General features: G+C 46.2%; 1 protein-coding gene across 1 annotated transcript in view; it reads right to left on the bottom strand.

The window, feature by feature from the left end:
• The window catches only part of CLIC6 (chloride intracellular channel 6), a gene marked incomplete at both ends in the record, with an annotated part of 41,846 nt that extends 26,271 nt beyond the window's left edge, over positions 1-15,575 (bottom strand). Inside the window, one exon of the mRNA XM_079705148.1 lies at positions 14,343-15,575. Within this exon, the coding sequence (XP_079561274.1) occupies positions 14,343-15,575 (1,233 nt within the window). The remainder of the gene's footprint in view (positions 1-14,342) is intronic.
• Between the last annotated feature and the right edge of the window lie 547 nt (positions 15,576-16,122).

The following is a 16,122-nucleotide window of genomic DNA, read 5'->3' as shown; positions in this document are numbered from 1 at the left end:
CTAAGTGGGCTACATGCCATGCTTGTCCAGTCCATCCACGGGCACCATGTAAACCAGACCTGCTCTGGTTCCCTGGACCCCATCTGTGTTCAAATCCACACTAACTGATAATGATCTGCAAGACCCTGGTCATAGAGACCTTCCAACAACACCAGGAGAAGAGGCAGCTGAGGGGGCTTGGTTTGGCAGTATCTCGTTTGGCACAAGGGTAAAAATGGCACAAGACACTGGGTGCCCCAAACCAGGAAACAAAACCTCGTTCTGAAAGACAAAGTTGTGCAAAAATAATAAAAGAAAATATTTTCTTTTACGGAATTTGGGATGTTTAAGAATGCTTGAGAATGTTGGCTGAATCGATGAATCCATGAGTCAATCAATCCATCAATGACCCCCTCAAAACACATTGACGGTCAGCACTCCACCACACTGTGAACAGAAATACTCAGTGTCTGATGTGTCAACACACCCTCAAGGTGGAGAGGATGGCGACAATGTGGCAGAATGAGAGACCCCACCCCCCAGCGAAGAGTCAGCTTTAAGAATTCCCGTGCTTTACTCTATTCCTGACCCAGTTTGGGGAACCCGTTGTGTTGAGAACATTCTGAAATCCCACCTACAGTGGATACAGTTTAAAGCCGTAAACTCACTTCACATTACTATTCTCTGTGAATCGGTTTAATAATTTCAGGGGATTTTTAACTCTTTCCATTTTTATTCTGACGTTATTGGTGCAGGAAGTAAGAACTTAATAAATCATACTCTACAAACCTTGAAAAGCCAATTCACCTAATTTGCCAGAATAAGGTATAGTTCTGAAAATCTGGACTGCAGATTAAAACATAATTCTGTTACTGAGATATCACCGCTGCTACCTTTTAGTGGAAAGACGTGCATAATAAGTGGCCCTGGGAAAGACGATGGAGTTGAACTGATATATTCACTGATTTTCCCACGGAAACAATGATACAACAGAAGATGATTTTCTTTGCCAAGAACTAAAGGAACAACTTTTGTAGAAATGCCCAATCAACTGCAAAACTGGGGGAGGAGTGTCCAGTGAAAGATAAAGTGTTCTAAAGGGTATATAAACCCTTTAAGTGGGTGACAGAGATGACATAAGGAGAAACCAATAGAAAAGTGATAGAGTTCCTTAAAGTACTAAATTCTTAACTAATTTCACAATTTCTGTTAGGGGCAAGGAATGCAGGAAAGCTTCTTTCTTTGGGGAGATTCTGACATGGCAGTCATAGGAATTTGATATCCTAGCTCAAATTCTGGAATTCCTACTTGCGAGTCTCCCTTAGAGACTGAAGGACACCCACATTCATGAGACACACCACTTACTGAGGTCTGATAACCTCTCTTCTGGCACCCTCTGCCCAGGCTTTTCTCAGCTCAGCATCATCATCTCCCTTCTTCCTCTATAGTCTGTGCCAGCAAAGTCCCCACTGGTCCCCACCTCTTGGTTAGGGCAGGAAGGAGCCATGTGGGGTGGTGCCAGACAGCAGAACACTCTGCAGTTAGGAGGGACGAGGGTCCATGGGCAGGTGAACAGAAAGCTGGACCATGCAGCTGGGCTCCCATATCACCACCCATTATTCTGCCACAGTCAACAGGAAGGACTGTAAGAGGCTGCTTGCAGGTAAAAGGCCAGCAGTTCCAGCTGTACCATCACCATGACTACTGTGTAGCACAGACCATCTGAAGGTCTTCTCGGTTTCTTTAACTTTTCTGAAAGGCAGAGGGAACGCTAACTGGAGAGGAAACTGCCCAGTTGGCCCCCTGGACTTGCGCCCCTTCTGGTTCCTCTTCTGCCCTCTGGTGTAGCAACAAAATGGCCAGCGAGGACAGCAACAACCAACAAAACCCAGCACCAGAAACAAGGCTCCTTGCAGATAAGAATCGTGGCCCCAATTTTCATCTTTGTTGGTATTGTTTATTGTTATTATACTAGCTCATCCCATCACACAAACATTATTCATCACACTTCTTGTAAGCCTATAAAGGAGAAATGTATCATAAGTGTAGCAAGTATTGAGTGTTTTTTCCTTAAAGAAATAAATGACTGCACAGTTGATATCATTTTCTAGACTGACTTTGCACACGCAAGGAGGGGAAAGCTTTGCTGCACTTTATCAGTAAAATGTGTTTATTAGAGTCCTCGGTCCAGGCCAGAAAGGGGATTACGCTCTGTCTTGAAACATACTTCTCACTCCTCCGTAACCCTAGAACTTAGGGATGATTTCATTCCTCATTACACCTAGATCCTAAGGAATATATTTTAGATCTTAAAACTTTGAAACAGATCTGAGCTTTCCAAAAAGCCTATGAAACCTAAATTCATTCCCAAGAATGTATAGTATTTATTCTTTTCGACTGTCGTAACAATGTCTTATTAGGTGGATTAGGTGGGTGACCACCCTTGACCCACAAACTTAATCACTGAACCCAATGGCTCTTAGCTTTAAATTCTGGCCAAAGGCTTAGTTATGTTGGTGTTCATTGTCACAGTGGGTGGAATCAACTCATAAGAAGTACACGGACGAACAAAATGAAACTTGCTATTTATCCTCCTATATGAATTATGCTTTAAAAACTCTGGGGCTATTTTTAATCCTTATTTAATAATATGGCCTGATACCAACTGAAGCTTTTACACAGAGATGAAAAGCTTATTTCCTTGTAAAATTCTCACAAGGAATTATTACAACAAAGGAACACCTTGTTCTGGAAGGCCAGCTTAATAACGCAGCCTGTTTCTCTATACCCTGGTGGTTTATGTTCTTGAATGACTGAGCATATTCCATTTCTTAGAGTGACTCCAAAGGGGAAAACGCATGCACCAAACAGAAGAACTGGCCCCATGGAGACCTCCTTTTATCTGCACTGCCCCCCACCCGCCTTGGAACTGCTTTAATCCTCTCTGCACCCCTCACCTTGGCCATCTTTCCGCCCACTCAGATTTCACCAGCTTAGAAGGGTCATAAGTCACATGTCCCAGTTACCTTTTGCCCAGTAACAAATCACTCCACATTTAGCAGCGTAAGTTGTGTGCTTTATCATATATCATGATTTGTGAGTTAGGAATTTGGGTAGGGTAAGGCTTGCCTAAATGATCCTTCTGTTCCAGGTGACATTGACAAGGTCACTCAGGGGTGTTCAGTTGGTGAATGGGCTGGTCCCAGGGGTTCAAGACAGCTTCACACACTTGTCTGGTGTCTTGGCAGGTTGGCTGGAAGGCTGTGCAGCTGGGATGGTCAACTGGAGCGCCTACAGGCAGTCCCTCCAGCATACTGGTCTCAGGGGGCTCACTGAACAAGGCAGAAGCTGCATGGCCTTTTGTAATGAAAACCACACAGGATCACTCCCACCATATTCTACTGGTTACCAAGTGGTCACAGAGGTCAGGCCACATTCAGAGGGAGGAGAATCAGACCCCACTTCCCCATGGCCGGAGGGTCAAAGGATTTGTAGCCTTCTTTAATCCACCACACTACCTGATTTCAGGGTGTGCTGAAATGCTTAGATAAATCATTTATTTATAGATCCAGGTCTTGACTAACTTGAACTGGTTTAAAAATTTTTTAGCAGTGCCTAAAAGCAATGGTGTTGTTTTGTATTACCCAGTGATGAGCAGAGCGCTGTATGTGCAGTACTTACTAGAGCATATCTCACTAGCTGGAGAGTGACAGAGTAATCTTACTTTATTGCTGCTGTTCACGATGCGGATAATCATAATATATTGGTTAAAATGGCATTAACAAAAAAAGCCTCCCTGCATATCTGATGAGTCAATACCTCTGAGTTTTCTTAAGCATGGAATTCTCTGTTCAGAGACTTAAATGACACCAAAAAGCCATTGAGTGCAACCCAAACTTCATCTCGTCTGACCATTTATGGGAAGAGAGTTGAAGGCATCCAGCCTGGATGGAGTTCAAACAAAAGGAACAAAGTTGGGGAGAGATTAAATCTTTCCAAATTCTTTGAACTCACTGTGTCCAAGGCCCTGACACCAAAGGCACCAAAAAAAAAGTGTTAATCATCCTCATTTAGGAAGAAAGCCTTATGTCTCCGGATCTCCAATAACACCTTTATGCTGGGTGACCTTCATAGCACGTGACAGCTGAGCTGTGCTGCATGTCTTGGTCATGCTTGTGGCCACTGTCCTAAGGACCCCATCAGAACCCCTCATGTGCCCCCAGCCAGGGAAGAGAACAGGTGCCTCCCTACCCTGATTCCTCATCCCCACAGCCCACTGTGGCTGGAGGTGGGCCGGCGGCACCATAGGGGGATGGAGAGGGGTGCATAATGAGGGTCTTCCTACTGGCCACCCTCACCAGCAAAGAGTCTCACTGGCCGGAAGGCAGAATCCCACAGCTTTAAAAGAGAACCCAATCTCTCGCTTCTCCAGAACAGCTCTAAACTTGCCCATTTGAAACAAAAAGGGGGCACTGAGACTAGTAGCTACTTAACCAGCGCATACTGCTTCTCCTTTATATCAATAAGAATAAGTGGGGCTTCCCTGGTGGCACAGTGGTTGAGAATCTGCCTGCTAATGCAGGGGACACGGGTTTGAGCCCTGGTCTGGGAGGATCCCACATGCTGTGGAGCAACTGGGCCCGTGAGCCACAACTACTGAGCCTGCGCGTCTGGAGCTTGTGCTCCACAACAAGAGATGCCGCGACAGTGAGAGGCCCGCACACTGCGATGAAGAGTGGCCCCCACTTGCCGCAACTGGAGAAAGCCCTCGCATAGAAACGAAGACCCAGCACAGCAAAAGTAAAATAAATTAATTAATAAACTCCTATCCCCAACATCTTCTTAAAAAAAAATAGAATAAGTGGCTGTCTCTTAGATATGACAAAGAAATGACTGTCAAAAGGGCATATGGAGTGGCCCAGATCGGGGCTCGAGACCCTCTTTGCTTGTGCATTATAGTTATGGAACTGAGATTTGTTGCGGTAAGTACTACAGCTACATTGCTCTGCTCATCACTGAATATAAAAAAATAATAATAACTCCAGTGCTTTACGCACGGCTACAATTTTCTTAAACCAGTTCAAGTTAGCAAAGACCTGGATCTAAATAAATGATGTGAGCATTTCGGCATGCCCTGAAAGCAGATAATGTGATGGGTTAAAGAAGGCTACAGATCCTTTGACTCTCCTCGCATTGGGAAGTGGTCTGATTCTCCTCCCTCTGAATGTGGCCTGACCTCTGTGACTACTTGGTAACCACTAGAATATGGTGGAAAAGGACATGCAGCTTCTGCCTTGTCCACTGACCCTCCCTGAGGCCAGCATACCGGAGGGGCTGCCTACAGGAGCTCCAGTTGACCATCCCAGCTGCACAGCCTTCCAGCCAACCTGCCAAGACACCAGACAAGTGTGTGGAGCTGTCTTGAACCCCTGGGACCAGCCCATTCACCAGCTGAACACTGCTGAGTGACCTGCATCACTCCCCCATTTTGGTCATCAACTGTATTCCTTACCACAGTCTCCTGCCATGGAATTAGAAAGGTAAAAATTATTTTTAACAGGCCTAGTACTGTAATAGTTGGTCAGTTACCGTGCTCGGACAAAAGCCAATGTCTGTACATGCAGTCTGACAGTTGAGGCATTGCTGGCTTAGATGGAAAGAATCTACGAAATCATAAAGTTTACATTCTGCAAAACGTACCATTAAAAGCTGACCACTCCCTCACAGACATAGAAAACGAACTTATGGTTACCAAAGGGGAAAGCAGGGAGGAGGGATAAATTAGGTGTTTGGGATTAGCAGATACAAGCTACTACATATAACATAGATAAACAACAAGGACCAAGGACCTACTGTATAGCACAGGGAACTATATTCAATATCTTGTACTAAACCACACTGGAAAAGAATGCAAAAGTGTGTGTGTAACGGAATCACTTTGCTGTACACCAGAAACTAACACAACATTGTAAGTCAAAAACAAAAATAAAAACCATAGCTGACCACCCAGTTCAGTCCACCTGATATAGTAGCCATGTTTGTTCATCATTCATTCATCCATGCACTGTGCACAGCACAACCTTCCAGATAGAGGGGAGTACAGCAAAAGGGCAGAGCCCTTGCTGTCAGAGACCTAGAGGCCAAATCTCTCCTTTCTGTCCGTCAGCACCCAGGCTGCCATCCTGCTCTGCCCACCTGTCCCACCAACCCCTCCCCAAGCCACGCTCTCCTCCCTCACACGGCATCGTAATTATCTCCTTCCGGATCACTCTCTAAGGCTGAGGCTCCAGAAAAGCAGGAGCTGTGTTCATCACTGTTTGTCACTGTAGTACCCCCAGCCCCATGCAGAGTGTCTGTTACGTGGTGGGTACTCAATAAACACTCACTTTCAATAGTCTATTTGGGTCCAAAATACCACTTGGTAGTTTGAAAGACTGAAAAGCAGCTTTTCTTTGCCCCATATCAAGACTCAACTTTCAGACGTATAACCAAGTAAAGAAGGAAAGAGAAAGAGTAAGTTGGGGTAGAGTCCATAAAACTAGTAAAAATGGAGAAAGTTTTTAATCTGATGATCTTGCATGCATATATAAAATCAGACTTTCCCTCACAGACTGAATAAGTATATATCAACATGGTCTGTGTTTCTCCATAAAGCTACCCTTCCAGAAGCTTCAAAATTATCTTTCCAAACAATCTTTGATATTTGTATATTTCCATCCTTCCTCTCATCAAACATAAGCTATGGGTAGGCTTCCACAATTCACTGGTCCTCTACAGATAGGATTTGTGATCATTCTGTATACATTTTGGTCAATTCTTTCAATGCATGGAATCCAAAAAGAACATCTGGCTAGGAGACACAACCTTGGAAACAATACTGATATCACTTCACTGCAGATGATTACTGATCACGAATCCATTTCGGAAGATGGCAAGCCAAGGTCAAAGTGATATACCTTACATTTTCAGATGGAGCAGGGTGGGGTATGAAATGACACTGCTATCTATACATTTTAAGCTTTGTTTTGAACAGGAATTCATACAATGTAAGAAAGAGTTTGATCCTGAAAGGGTGTGGCTTGATAAAATGTAACCTGCTAATTAAAAACAAAGGTAGGGAGGCAAGATTTTAAATACCTAATCCCTCAGGATTTAAGAAGTTATAGGATAAAAAGTAAAAGAGAGCATTTAAAGATTCTAGGAAATGAAGTTGAAGTTTCTAAGAGTGCTATCACAGCCTATACTTTGTTTTCCCAAGCATCAATTACAAGAAATTACTAAGACTAAAAGGATAAATTACTCCAGTACAAATAGTCAAAACGGTCCCATAAAAACATATGCAACATATGACAGAGGTCTAATTTCCTTAATATAAAAATCGGCAAGAACAAGACCAAAAGGCAATTTGAAAATGGGCAAAGGACATAAGTGGCCAGATCACAGAAAAATAGATACTAATGGTTTTTATTTATTTATTTATTTATTTTTATTTTTTATTTTTATTTTTTTGCGGTACGCGGGCCTCTCACTGTTGTGGTCTCTCCCGTTGCGGAGCACAGGCTCCGGACACGCAGGCCCAGCGGCCATGGCTCACAGGCCTAGCCGCTCCGCAGCATGTGGTATCTTCCCGGACTGGGGCACAAACCCGTGTCCCCTGCATGGGCAGGCGGACTCTCAACCACTGCGCCACCAGGGAAGCCCATATACTAATGGTTTTTAAATACATAAAATTAAACTCAATCTCACATATACTAAAAGAGATGTGAATTAAATGACAATGGACATCATTTTTCACCTCTCCGATTCAAAAAAGTTGGGGAATACACTGAGTGGGGAAGCAAACACAGCACTCATATGGTGTCGGGGGAGCATTATTTGGTATACCTTCTTTGAAGAGGAAATTTGATAAAAGTTATCAAAATCTTAAATATGCATATCCTTCCTCCTAGCAATACCATTGCTAAGAATTTAGGTTCCATATATGATTGTACACCTGTGGAGGAATTTTTCACTATAGCATTGCTTAACGTATCAAAAAGAGGTAACTACCTAAATATCCATCAGTGGGAAACTGATTGTAGAATACACCCATTACTAGAAAAATGCAAAATTTTTAACAAGAATGTGAGAGAGCTACAGGCACTGATAGGGAATGAGTTCTAAGATATGATGTTAAGTAAAGAATGTAAGATATAACTGAATGTATTTCCAGTGTACTACTTTTATGAAAAAAAAAGTAGGTGTGTTTTTTTTAAAAATATGTCCACAAATTCTTTGACTTTCTCTTTAAAAGGTGGAATGGAATTCCAATCTCCCTGAAGGCTGGACTTAGTTAAAAGAATAAGACAGAAATGACTGTGTGACTTCTGAGACAAGGTCATAAAAGGCATTCTTCTCTCTTGGATCCCCCTGCTCTGGGGAAAGCCAGATGTCATGTTTGAGGACACTAAAGCAGCCCTATGGGGAGGGTCCAAGTGATGAGCAATTGAACCTCTTGCCAACAGCCATGTGAGTCAACCACTGTGGAAGTGGATCCAACCACAATCAATCCTTCAGATGAGACCACAGGCCTGCAAACATCTTGGCTACAACTTCAGGAGCCAGAACTACCCAACTAAGCTTCTCCCAAATTCCTGATGCAGAGAAACATTGAATAATAAATGTTTGTTGTTTTAAGATGCTAAGCCTCAGAGTAATTTGTCACACAGCAGTAAGTAACTAAAACAGTGAGGATACTTACATATATGTTTGAATATGCACAGAATATCTCTAGGGAGAAAACTGAGAGGTTGGGCCTCAGGCATGGAAGAAGATTTATTTTTCATCACATTGTATTGTTTTATAAGTTTTTCTTATCCTAATATATTGTTTTTTCTTTTAAAAAAAGTACATTTTACAAAAGAATCTCATGGATTACATGAATGACCAAACTGTGCATAAATATCTTTAACCTCTATTTTATTTCAACTTTTAAAAAATTTAATTTACTCAACTTTTGAAATAAAGTAGAAGTAAATAGTAAAATAAACGTTGAAATATTTTAGAAGATATCTCCCTCAACTTTGCCCAGATACAAAGCCCAGTTTACAAATCATCACTCTGTCAGAAAAAGAGCAGAGAAAATCAATGATGGAAAAGGAGAAGCTTAGGAGATTTAAGCATCCACCTCCCCAACTCTCAGAGAAAACTTTTCTTTGCTGAATATCAAAGGAGCTCAGAGAATGGCTAGAGCAAAGCCAGCCTATTTTAGAAAACTTGAAGAATTTGTGCTAGGGATTATCAAAGGGTCCCACTCTCTGTGTCTCCCCAAATACAACTGAATCAATAACTGTTTAGTGACGACCACTGTATGTGCAGGTCATCCTACATATACTCTCATAGCTTCCTACTCATCCTTGATCCCATCTTCACTTCCTACCAGCATTACCAGGGTGCCCATTATGTACCAGACCCTGTGCCAGACTATGACATCTTCAGGGAGAAGAGGGTCTCTGGCTCTTCCACAAGGGACGCTAGACTGGGGCAGTGGGGAACAGGGCTTGAGTCCAGCTTCTCACTAGCCAAGTCACCTTGAACCAATCATCCATCCATCTGGTTATTTACCTACCATTACCAAAAATCACTGATTGAGGACCTCCCACGAGCCCACCACCATGCCAGGCAGTAAGGACACCCTGTGGATCTCACTCATGTGCATGCACTGTGTGCACACGTGTGCATAAGAAGTTAGCAAAGCATGATGTTTCACCTTGGTTTCCACCCCAACTAACCTCGTATGATTTCATAGATGTAATTTGTAAGTAAGTGGCGTTGACACCCAGAAAACAAATGACAAAAAAATGTCATTTGGGGGGAAAAATTAAAGTCCCAGAAGTGCATTTTTGCTCATTCCCCTTCCAAACACATAATTCATACTTAGTTATGAAAATAACATCTCCCTTTCAAGCTCTTCAGAAACCAAACCCCACAGAGCAGGTCTCAGCCTGCTCACACCTGGCTAAAGATGCACAGACAGCTGCAGCCTTCTGACCCACCAGAAGTGCATCAGATGTTGGTCCCAACAGACTCCCGCCCCACTCCCATCCCCCCATGTGATATGACAATGCTTGGGAGGCTTGATTTATTTACTTATTTATTTGGGGAGGGGATGTATCTTCAGGTGACAATGCTCATTCAAAGGCTTGTCTTTTTTTTTTTAACTTTTTATTTTATATTAGAGTACAGTCGATTAACAACACTGTGATAGTTTCAGGTGCACAGCAAAGTGACTCAGCCATACATATACATGTATCCATTCTCCCCCAGACTCCCTTCCCATCCAGGCTGCCACATAACATTGAGCAGAGTTCCCTGTGCTATACAGTAGGTCCTTGTGGGTAATCCTCAAAGGCCATGTCTTTCTCAAGTTCTACTTTGTTCCCTCCTCAGTTTCACCTCCCTGGAGAACCCAAATGTGATGGCAAATGCAAGTTTTCAAGCTCAGCGTTAGCTGTTTATTAGTGGTTATATGAATGATCTCCGAAACGTAATTTAAGAAATCCTTAGACTCTGGCCCAGGATTATTCACTGGACACATTAAGATTTTTTAAGTCATGTGAATTTGCCAGAAAATCCATATCTCAGACTATCCCATCCCTAGACCCTGCCTCAAAGTATTAGACGAACCGAACCTGTAAGTGAGACTTCCTTAGCGACTAAACCGCCACAACCGCTGAAGTCCTAACCTTACGCTGTGGTGTTAGTATTTTGTCGTTTGTTGTTACTATGTTGGTGTGTTATTATGTTGTCATCCTTCCTTTTCACGAACAAAGAAGAAAAGAATCTTTCTTACTAAATATATTGCAAGGTTGCCGTATAATTTGATGGTAAATAATTAACACTTCTTTGAGAAAACAGAACTAAAAATTAGCATAGTCAGCAGTTCATTTACCATACAATAATTCAAGGAGGCTTTCCTGTGGCCTGGCTCTTTTACATCCAAGAATACATTCTTGCATACATATAGAATAAAACAAAATGACAAATTAATAAAATGACAATTCTCACAAAGATGGGGAACATAAACCACCAGGTGGCTAAAATTAGAAGGAGATTTTATTAGTATATTTTACTCGGTCATATGTCATTACTTTCTGGTAACCAATACATTCACTTGTAACCAATACATTTATTTTTTTAAACAGGAAGAAATTTAAAAGTTCCCAAATAGAATGAGGGCTAGTTAATTTTAAAAATTGTGTTTAGTAGGCTGTCATATGAAGGTTAGGAGAATGTTTGGAGAAACACTGTAGTTCTCTCCTTAAAGAACAGTTCTGTGAATTTTACACATCAATCATGGAATCAAAAACCCACCAAGACACACTTGCCTGACATGTTTACAAAACCCAGGAGGTCAGACGTCCATTATGGAATACAGCATCCAGATAAAGTGGAGCCCAAAGAAGGAACCTAGAGAAGGTTAAATCTGGCAAAGAAATCCTATTCTGAACTAATTTAAGGATTTTAAATCGAGTATTACGAACTCAAGATCTAAAATAGTCTAAAGGGTTTTTGCTTGATTTGTGCTTTGGGATCTTTTGTTTTTCAAGAGAATGATTAGAAGGATAAGAAGAAAGTAAGGAGTTTCCTGGCGGTCCAGTGGTTAAGACCCCATGCTTCCAATGCAGGGGGCACAGGTTCAATCCCTGGTCGGGGAACTAAGATCCTGCATGCAGTGTGGCATGGCCAAAAAAAAAAAAAAAAAAAGAAGAAGAAGAAAGTGCGATATGCCTTAACAATCCTACGGGGCACATCCTAGGTGACCCTCAGAAGCTGTATTAAGCAGTAGTTGCTTGAAAACCAATTTCACTGTTTGGAGATCCATTTGTTTCCTTAAAGAAAGGAAAACAACAACTGAGCACCAAGACAGTCATCAGAGTCAAACATTCTGGTTAAGCAGTCCACGACATGCCCCCTTGCCTCTGCCTTCACAAACTACTGAGCAGAGTCTGAGAAAACAACTTGTTTTTACCTTTCATAATATTCTTTTCCCCAGAAAATAGAGGTCATTAGGAAACTAGAGATATTTGCCAGAAATAAATAAATAAATAAATAAATAAATAAAATGGCAGGGATGGAATGGGAAAGGGACTATTCCTGTGCAAAATCAATGAAAGTTTATCAGAGCTGAGCAGATGTGACAATAAGAAGTCACATTTATAGCAGGCTTATTTCAAGTCAGGTACTGTTCTGAGTGTTTTCTACAATCCTAATTTTGAATGCCCCACAAACTCATGGGGTAGGAACTATTATTGTTCCTGTTTTATCCATAAGCAACAAAGGCACAGAAAGATCAAGTAACTTGCCCAAGGTCACACAGCAAGAACGGTGCAGAGCCAGGATTTGGTCCCAGACCCAGTGGCTCTAAACTCTGTGCTATTGATCGCTACAGTCTACTATCTCATACAGGCGGCCACCCGTTCACACACACCTTCACGTTCCAGACCTGTGCCCCACGTTGGAGACAGCACGCAGAGGGTAGTGCCATGTGTGAGTGGAGCTTCGACAGAGGGATACCCAACCCAAACTGGGGTTGGAAAAGTCTCCCCAGAGGAGATGATGGCCATGCTGAATCTTGGACACAGAGCAGATAGCCAGGCAGGGGAGACCGAGAGGGGTGAAGGGAAGGAAACTCGGTTCAGATACAGCACATGCAAAATTTCCAGGCAGAAAAGAATGTGGTTCCCTCTAGGACCAGTAAGTAGTTCAACAAGGCTGGCATAGCAGTACCATGGGTAGCAAAGCTGGGTGGGAGGGATACTCAGGCAATGCCAAGGAGACAGGAATCACATCACGGATAGCCTTGTGACCTGGCTAAGGAGTGTGGATGTATCTGAAAGTCTGTAATAAACAACTGAAGATTATGCTAGGAAACAAAATGATCAGATCTTTTCTTTCTTAGCTCACTGGCTATGACAAAGGGACTAGATTCGAGAGAGCCGAGGATGGAAGCAGAAAAACTATTAGGAAGCGGTGTGTCCAAGCCGTAACAAGAGGCTGGAATTCTGTAGTCAGGCGACCAGAACAAGGGGAAATTTCTTAAACCAAGGAGCAGATCTGGGGCAGCACTGTGATCGGATTTCCCCCTCCCCTAATTTCCCTGAAGTCTTCTGGCTCCCAGGGACCCTCCCGGGGATTGTACCCTCAGGTGATGTCCCAATACACAATCTTAAAATGTCTCAGCATCTTAAAAATTGCTCAGAACAGCACAGTGAAGAAACGCAAGCCTGTTCTTCCCAAACTCTCTTGCCACCCAAAGAATTCCTGAAATTCTGATCTTAATCACTTTGGGAACTGTTTTTGGTTTTTTTTGGGGGGGGGTTTTTTGGCTTATTAAAATTTGCTTATATTTCTCCCAAGGAGGTCTAGGTCATAACCGGCCTCTATAAGCCTGAAAGTATTTCGGAAGGATTATGATTCAACATACAATGCACATTCTTGACCTTATTATCTGCTGTTTTCCCCATCTGGCCAAAGGTCTTTGGGAAGGGCTTTTTCAACAAAGATCCTCCTGTGAGCTGCCCCCGGAACCTAGTTCCTCATGTGTGATGTCTTGTAGGAAGGCCTATTTAAACTTAAAACTTCCCCACTTGTGTCTCTACAGAATCTTTGTTCTCTTTGAATCTTTGAAGTAAGGCTGAAAATAGGATAAAAAGGCAAACGATGTCCAAGTCGTCAGCATCTTGCATTCTTCCAAAGTAAACGTTCAATGTTCAATAAATATTACAGTATTTACATAAACTTCCACTTTCCTCCCAGACATACCTTATCAATTCTACAGAAATGGAAGACCTTTTTGGAGCTGAAAATTTGGGCCGGCTCTGGGTCTCTGAGGTTTGAGTCCGGAGATACTTCTCACATTACAACCTACCTGTTTGCATTTATTCACTTTAGGTATTAGCGTTTCCTTTGGCAGAAACTGCTTTGAACATCAGCAGGGCTTGGTGGGGTTTTGTTTTTGTTTTTTTAAAGTGAATTCTTTAATAACCTCCTGGCTAGAAGGGCCAGTTAGGATTTTCAGTACAAAGGACAGGGGGACGCTGGACCCGCATCCCCATCTCCCACCACTCTCACCCCAACCTTTTTGCTTCCAAACCCTCAGTTCTTCTTCGTGACGCTCCTTTACCTCTTCTCCCTGAAACCCAAGCTGTCCCGCCTCTCCCTCCCCGCCAGCACCCCCGCCCCGCCCCCGCGGATAGAAGTGCTCGGTGACCATCAGGGCGCCGAGAGCTTGATCCCTGCGCTTCCCTCTGGGATCAGATCTTAACAGACCAAGACTAAGGCTGGGAGGGGGCGTCCTGGGAGTTGCAAGAAGCCAGATTTACCTTCACGAAGAGGGTGATGTCATGCTCCTGCCCCGGGGCCCCCTCCTCGGACACCTCGCCGTCCTCCCGGCCGCCGTTCACCGGCGCGGTCTCGTCGCCGCGCTCGGTGCTGCCCCCCTCCGCCAGGTGGTTGCTCAGCTCGGCCTCGGGCTCCCGGGCCTCCGTCGGCGGGGCCGCCTCCCCGTCCGCGCTGCCGTCGAGGGGCTCCTCCTCGCCCCCGGCTGTGGCCTCCTCGCCTGGCCCCTCCGGATCCCGCTCTCGCCTCTCCTCCTCTGCCTCCTCTCTCTGACCCAGGGGCCCACCCTGGTCCTCGTCCTCGCCAGCATCTGCCCTCACGCCCGCGGGGGCCGCTTCCTGCGACTCCTCTCCCTCCTGGTCCCCTGTCTCCTCCGCGGCCCCCGCCGCTGCACCCCGAGGCTCCCCCGCAAGCTCCCCGGGGCTGCACTCCGCGCTCTCCGCCGTTGCGGCCTCAAGCGCCTCGGCCTGGGTCTGGGGGCTGCCGTCCCCTCTGTCCCGGGGCTCACCCTGGGCCCTGTGCGCCCCTCCCGCCGTCCCCTCGACAACCGTGCTGCCCCCCGCCGGTCCCTCGGCGTCCACGCGGACCCCCGCCGGCCCTTCGGCGACCGTGCTGTCCCCCGCCGGCCCTTCGGCGACCGTGCTGTCCCCCGCCGGCCCCTCGGCGGCCGTGCTGTCCCCCGTCAGCCCGTCGGCGTCCATGCGGGCCCCCGCCGGCCCAGGCGCGCTGCCTCCCGGCTCCTCCGGCCCGCTCTCCGCCTCCTCCTTCGCCCCGGGGGTCGTGGGATCCCCGGGCTCCACCTGAGCCTCCCCAGGGGCCTCGCCCTGCGCGCCGCACCCCGGGCTCGCCTCTTCCACCAGCTCCGCGCCGCTCGCCCGCTCCTCTCCCTCCCGGGCGCCCTCCTCCGCCTCGGCCGCGCCGTGCTCTCCGCTCGCGCCCCGCGTCTCGGCCCCCGGGCCACCGCCTGCGTCCGACACCAGCTCGCCCGCGCGCCCTCCGTCCGGCCCCGGCCCTTCTCCTTCCGTCACCTCGGCCGTCGCGGCTGCGCCCGGCCCCCGGCCCCTCGGCGCCTCCGCGGCGCCCTCTCTCGCCTCCTCCCTCTGCGCCTCAGGGCCGGAAGCCCCCGGCTCGCCCCGTCTCTCCGCCTGAAGCGCCGAGCCCTCGGGCTGGCTCTGGGGACCCGGGGCGCCCCCTTCTGGCTCCGCGACCTCGGCCATGGCCACAGATCCCTGTTTTTGACCAGAGACCCTTCCTGGAAGCTGCTGAGGAGCCAGGTGGCGCTGGGCGAAGGGCGCGGTGCCAGGGGCCGCTGCGCCAGCTGCGAGAGGACCCCCTGCCCGGGACTCTGGAGGCGCCTGGGCGGTACGCTGGGCGCGCGGGGCGAAATCCTCCCGCCCCAAAACGCTGCGACCCTTCTCCCAGGCTTAAGCTCTCTGGGCTATTCCTCCACCGCTCGTGCTTCTCAATGGCTGCGCGCCTGATTCCCACCTGGACCCTAATTCCAACCTTGGTTCCCTGGAAACGCGCTCGCGGAGGTGCAGTGCGCTGCTGGGGAGGGCGCTTAGCTGCTGCACCCTTTGAAATGCCTGGTCCTCTGTCCAGGGGTTGACCAGAAGTCCCCGGTGCCAACTCCATCCCCCCTGAGGCTTGGGCGGGGTTTGCATCCCCTCTTCTCCGCCTATTTGGGTGGCCTGAGAGCCTGGCCAATGACAGTCTTTCTTGTGACCCTTGTGGATTTCATTCAAAAGATCCTGATTCTACTGA

Source organism: Hyperoodon ampullatus (assembly GCF_949752795.1).
Source record: "Hyperoodon ampullatus genome assembly, chromosome: 5".
In the NCBI taxonomy this organism is placed as follows: domain Eukaryota; kingdom Metazoa; phylum Chordata; class Mammalia; order Artiodactyla; family Ziphiidae; genus Hyperoodon; species Hyperoodon ampullatus.
Note: the sequence above shows the minus strand (reverse complement) of the source record. Positions and strands in the feature narration are given on the sequence as shown.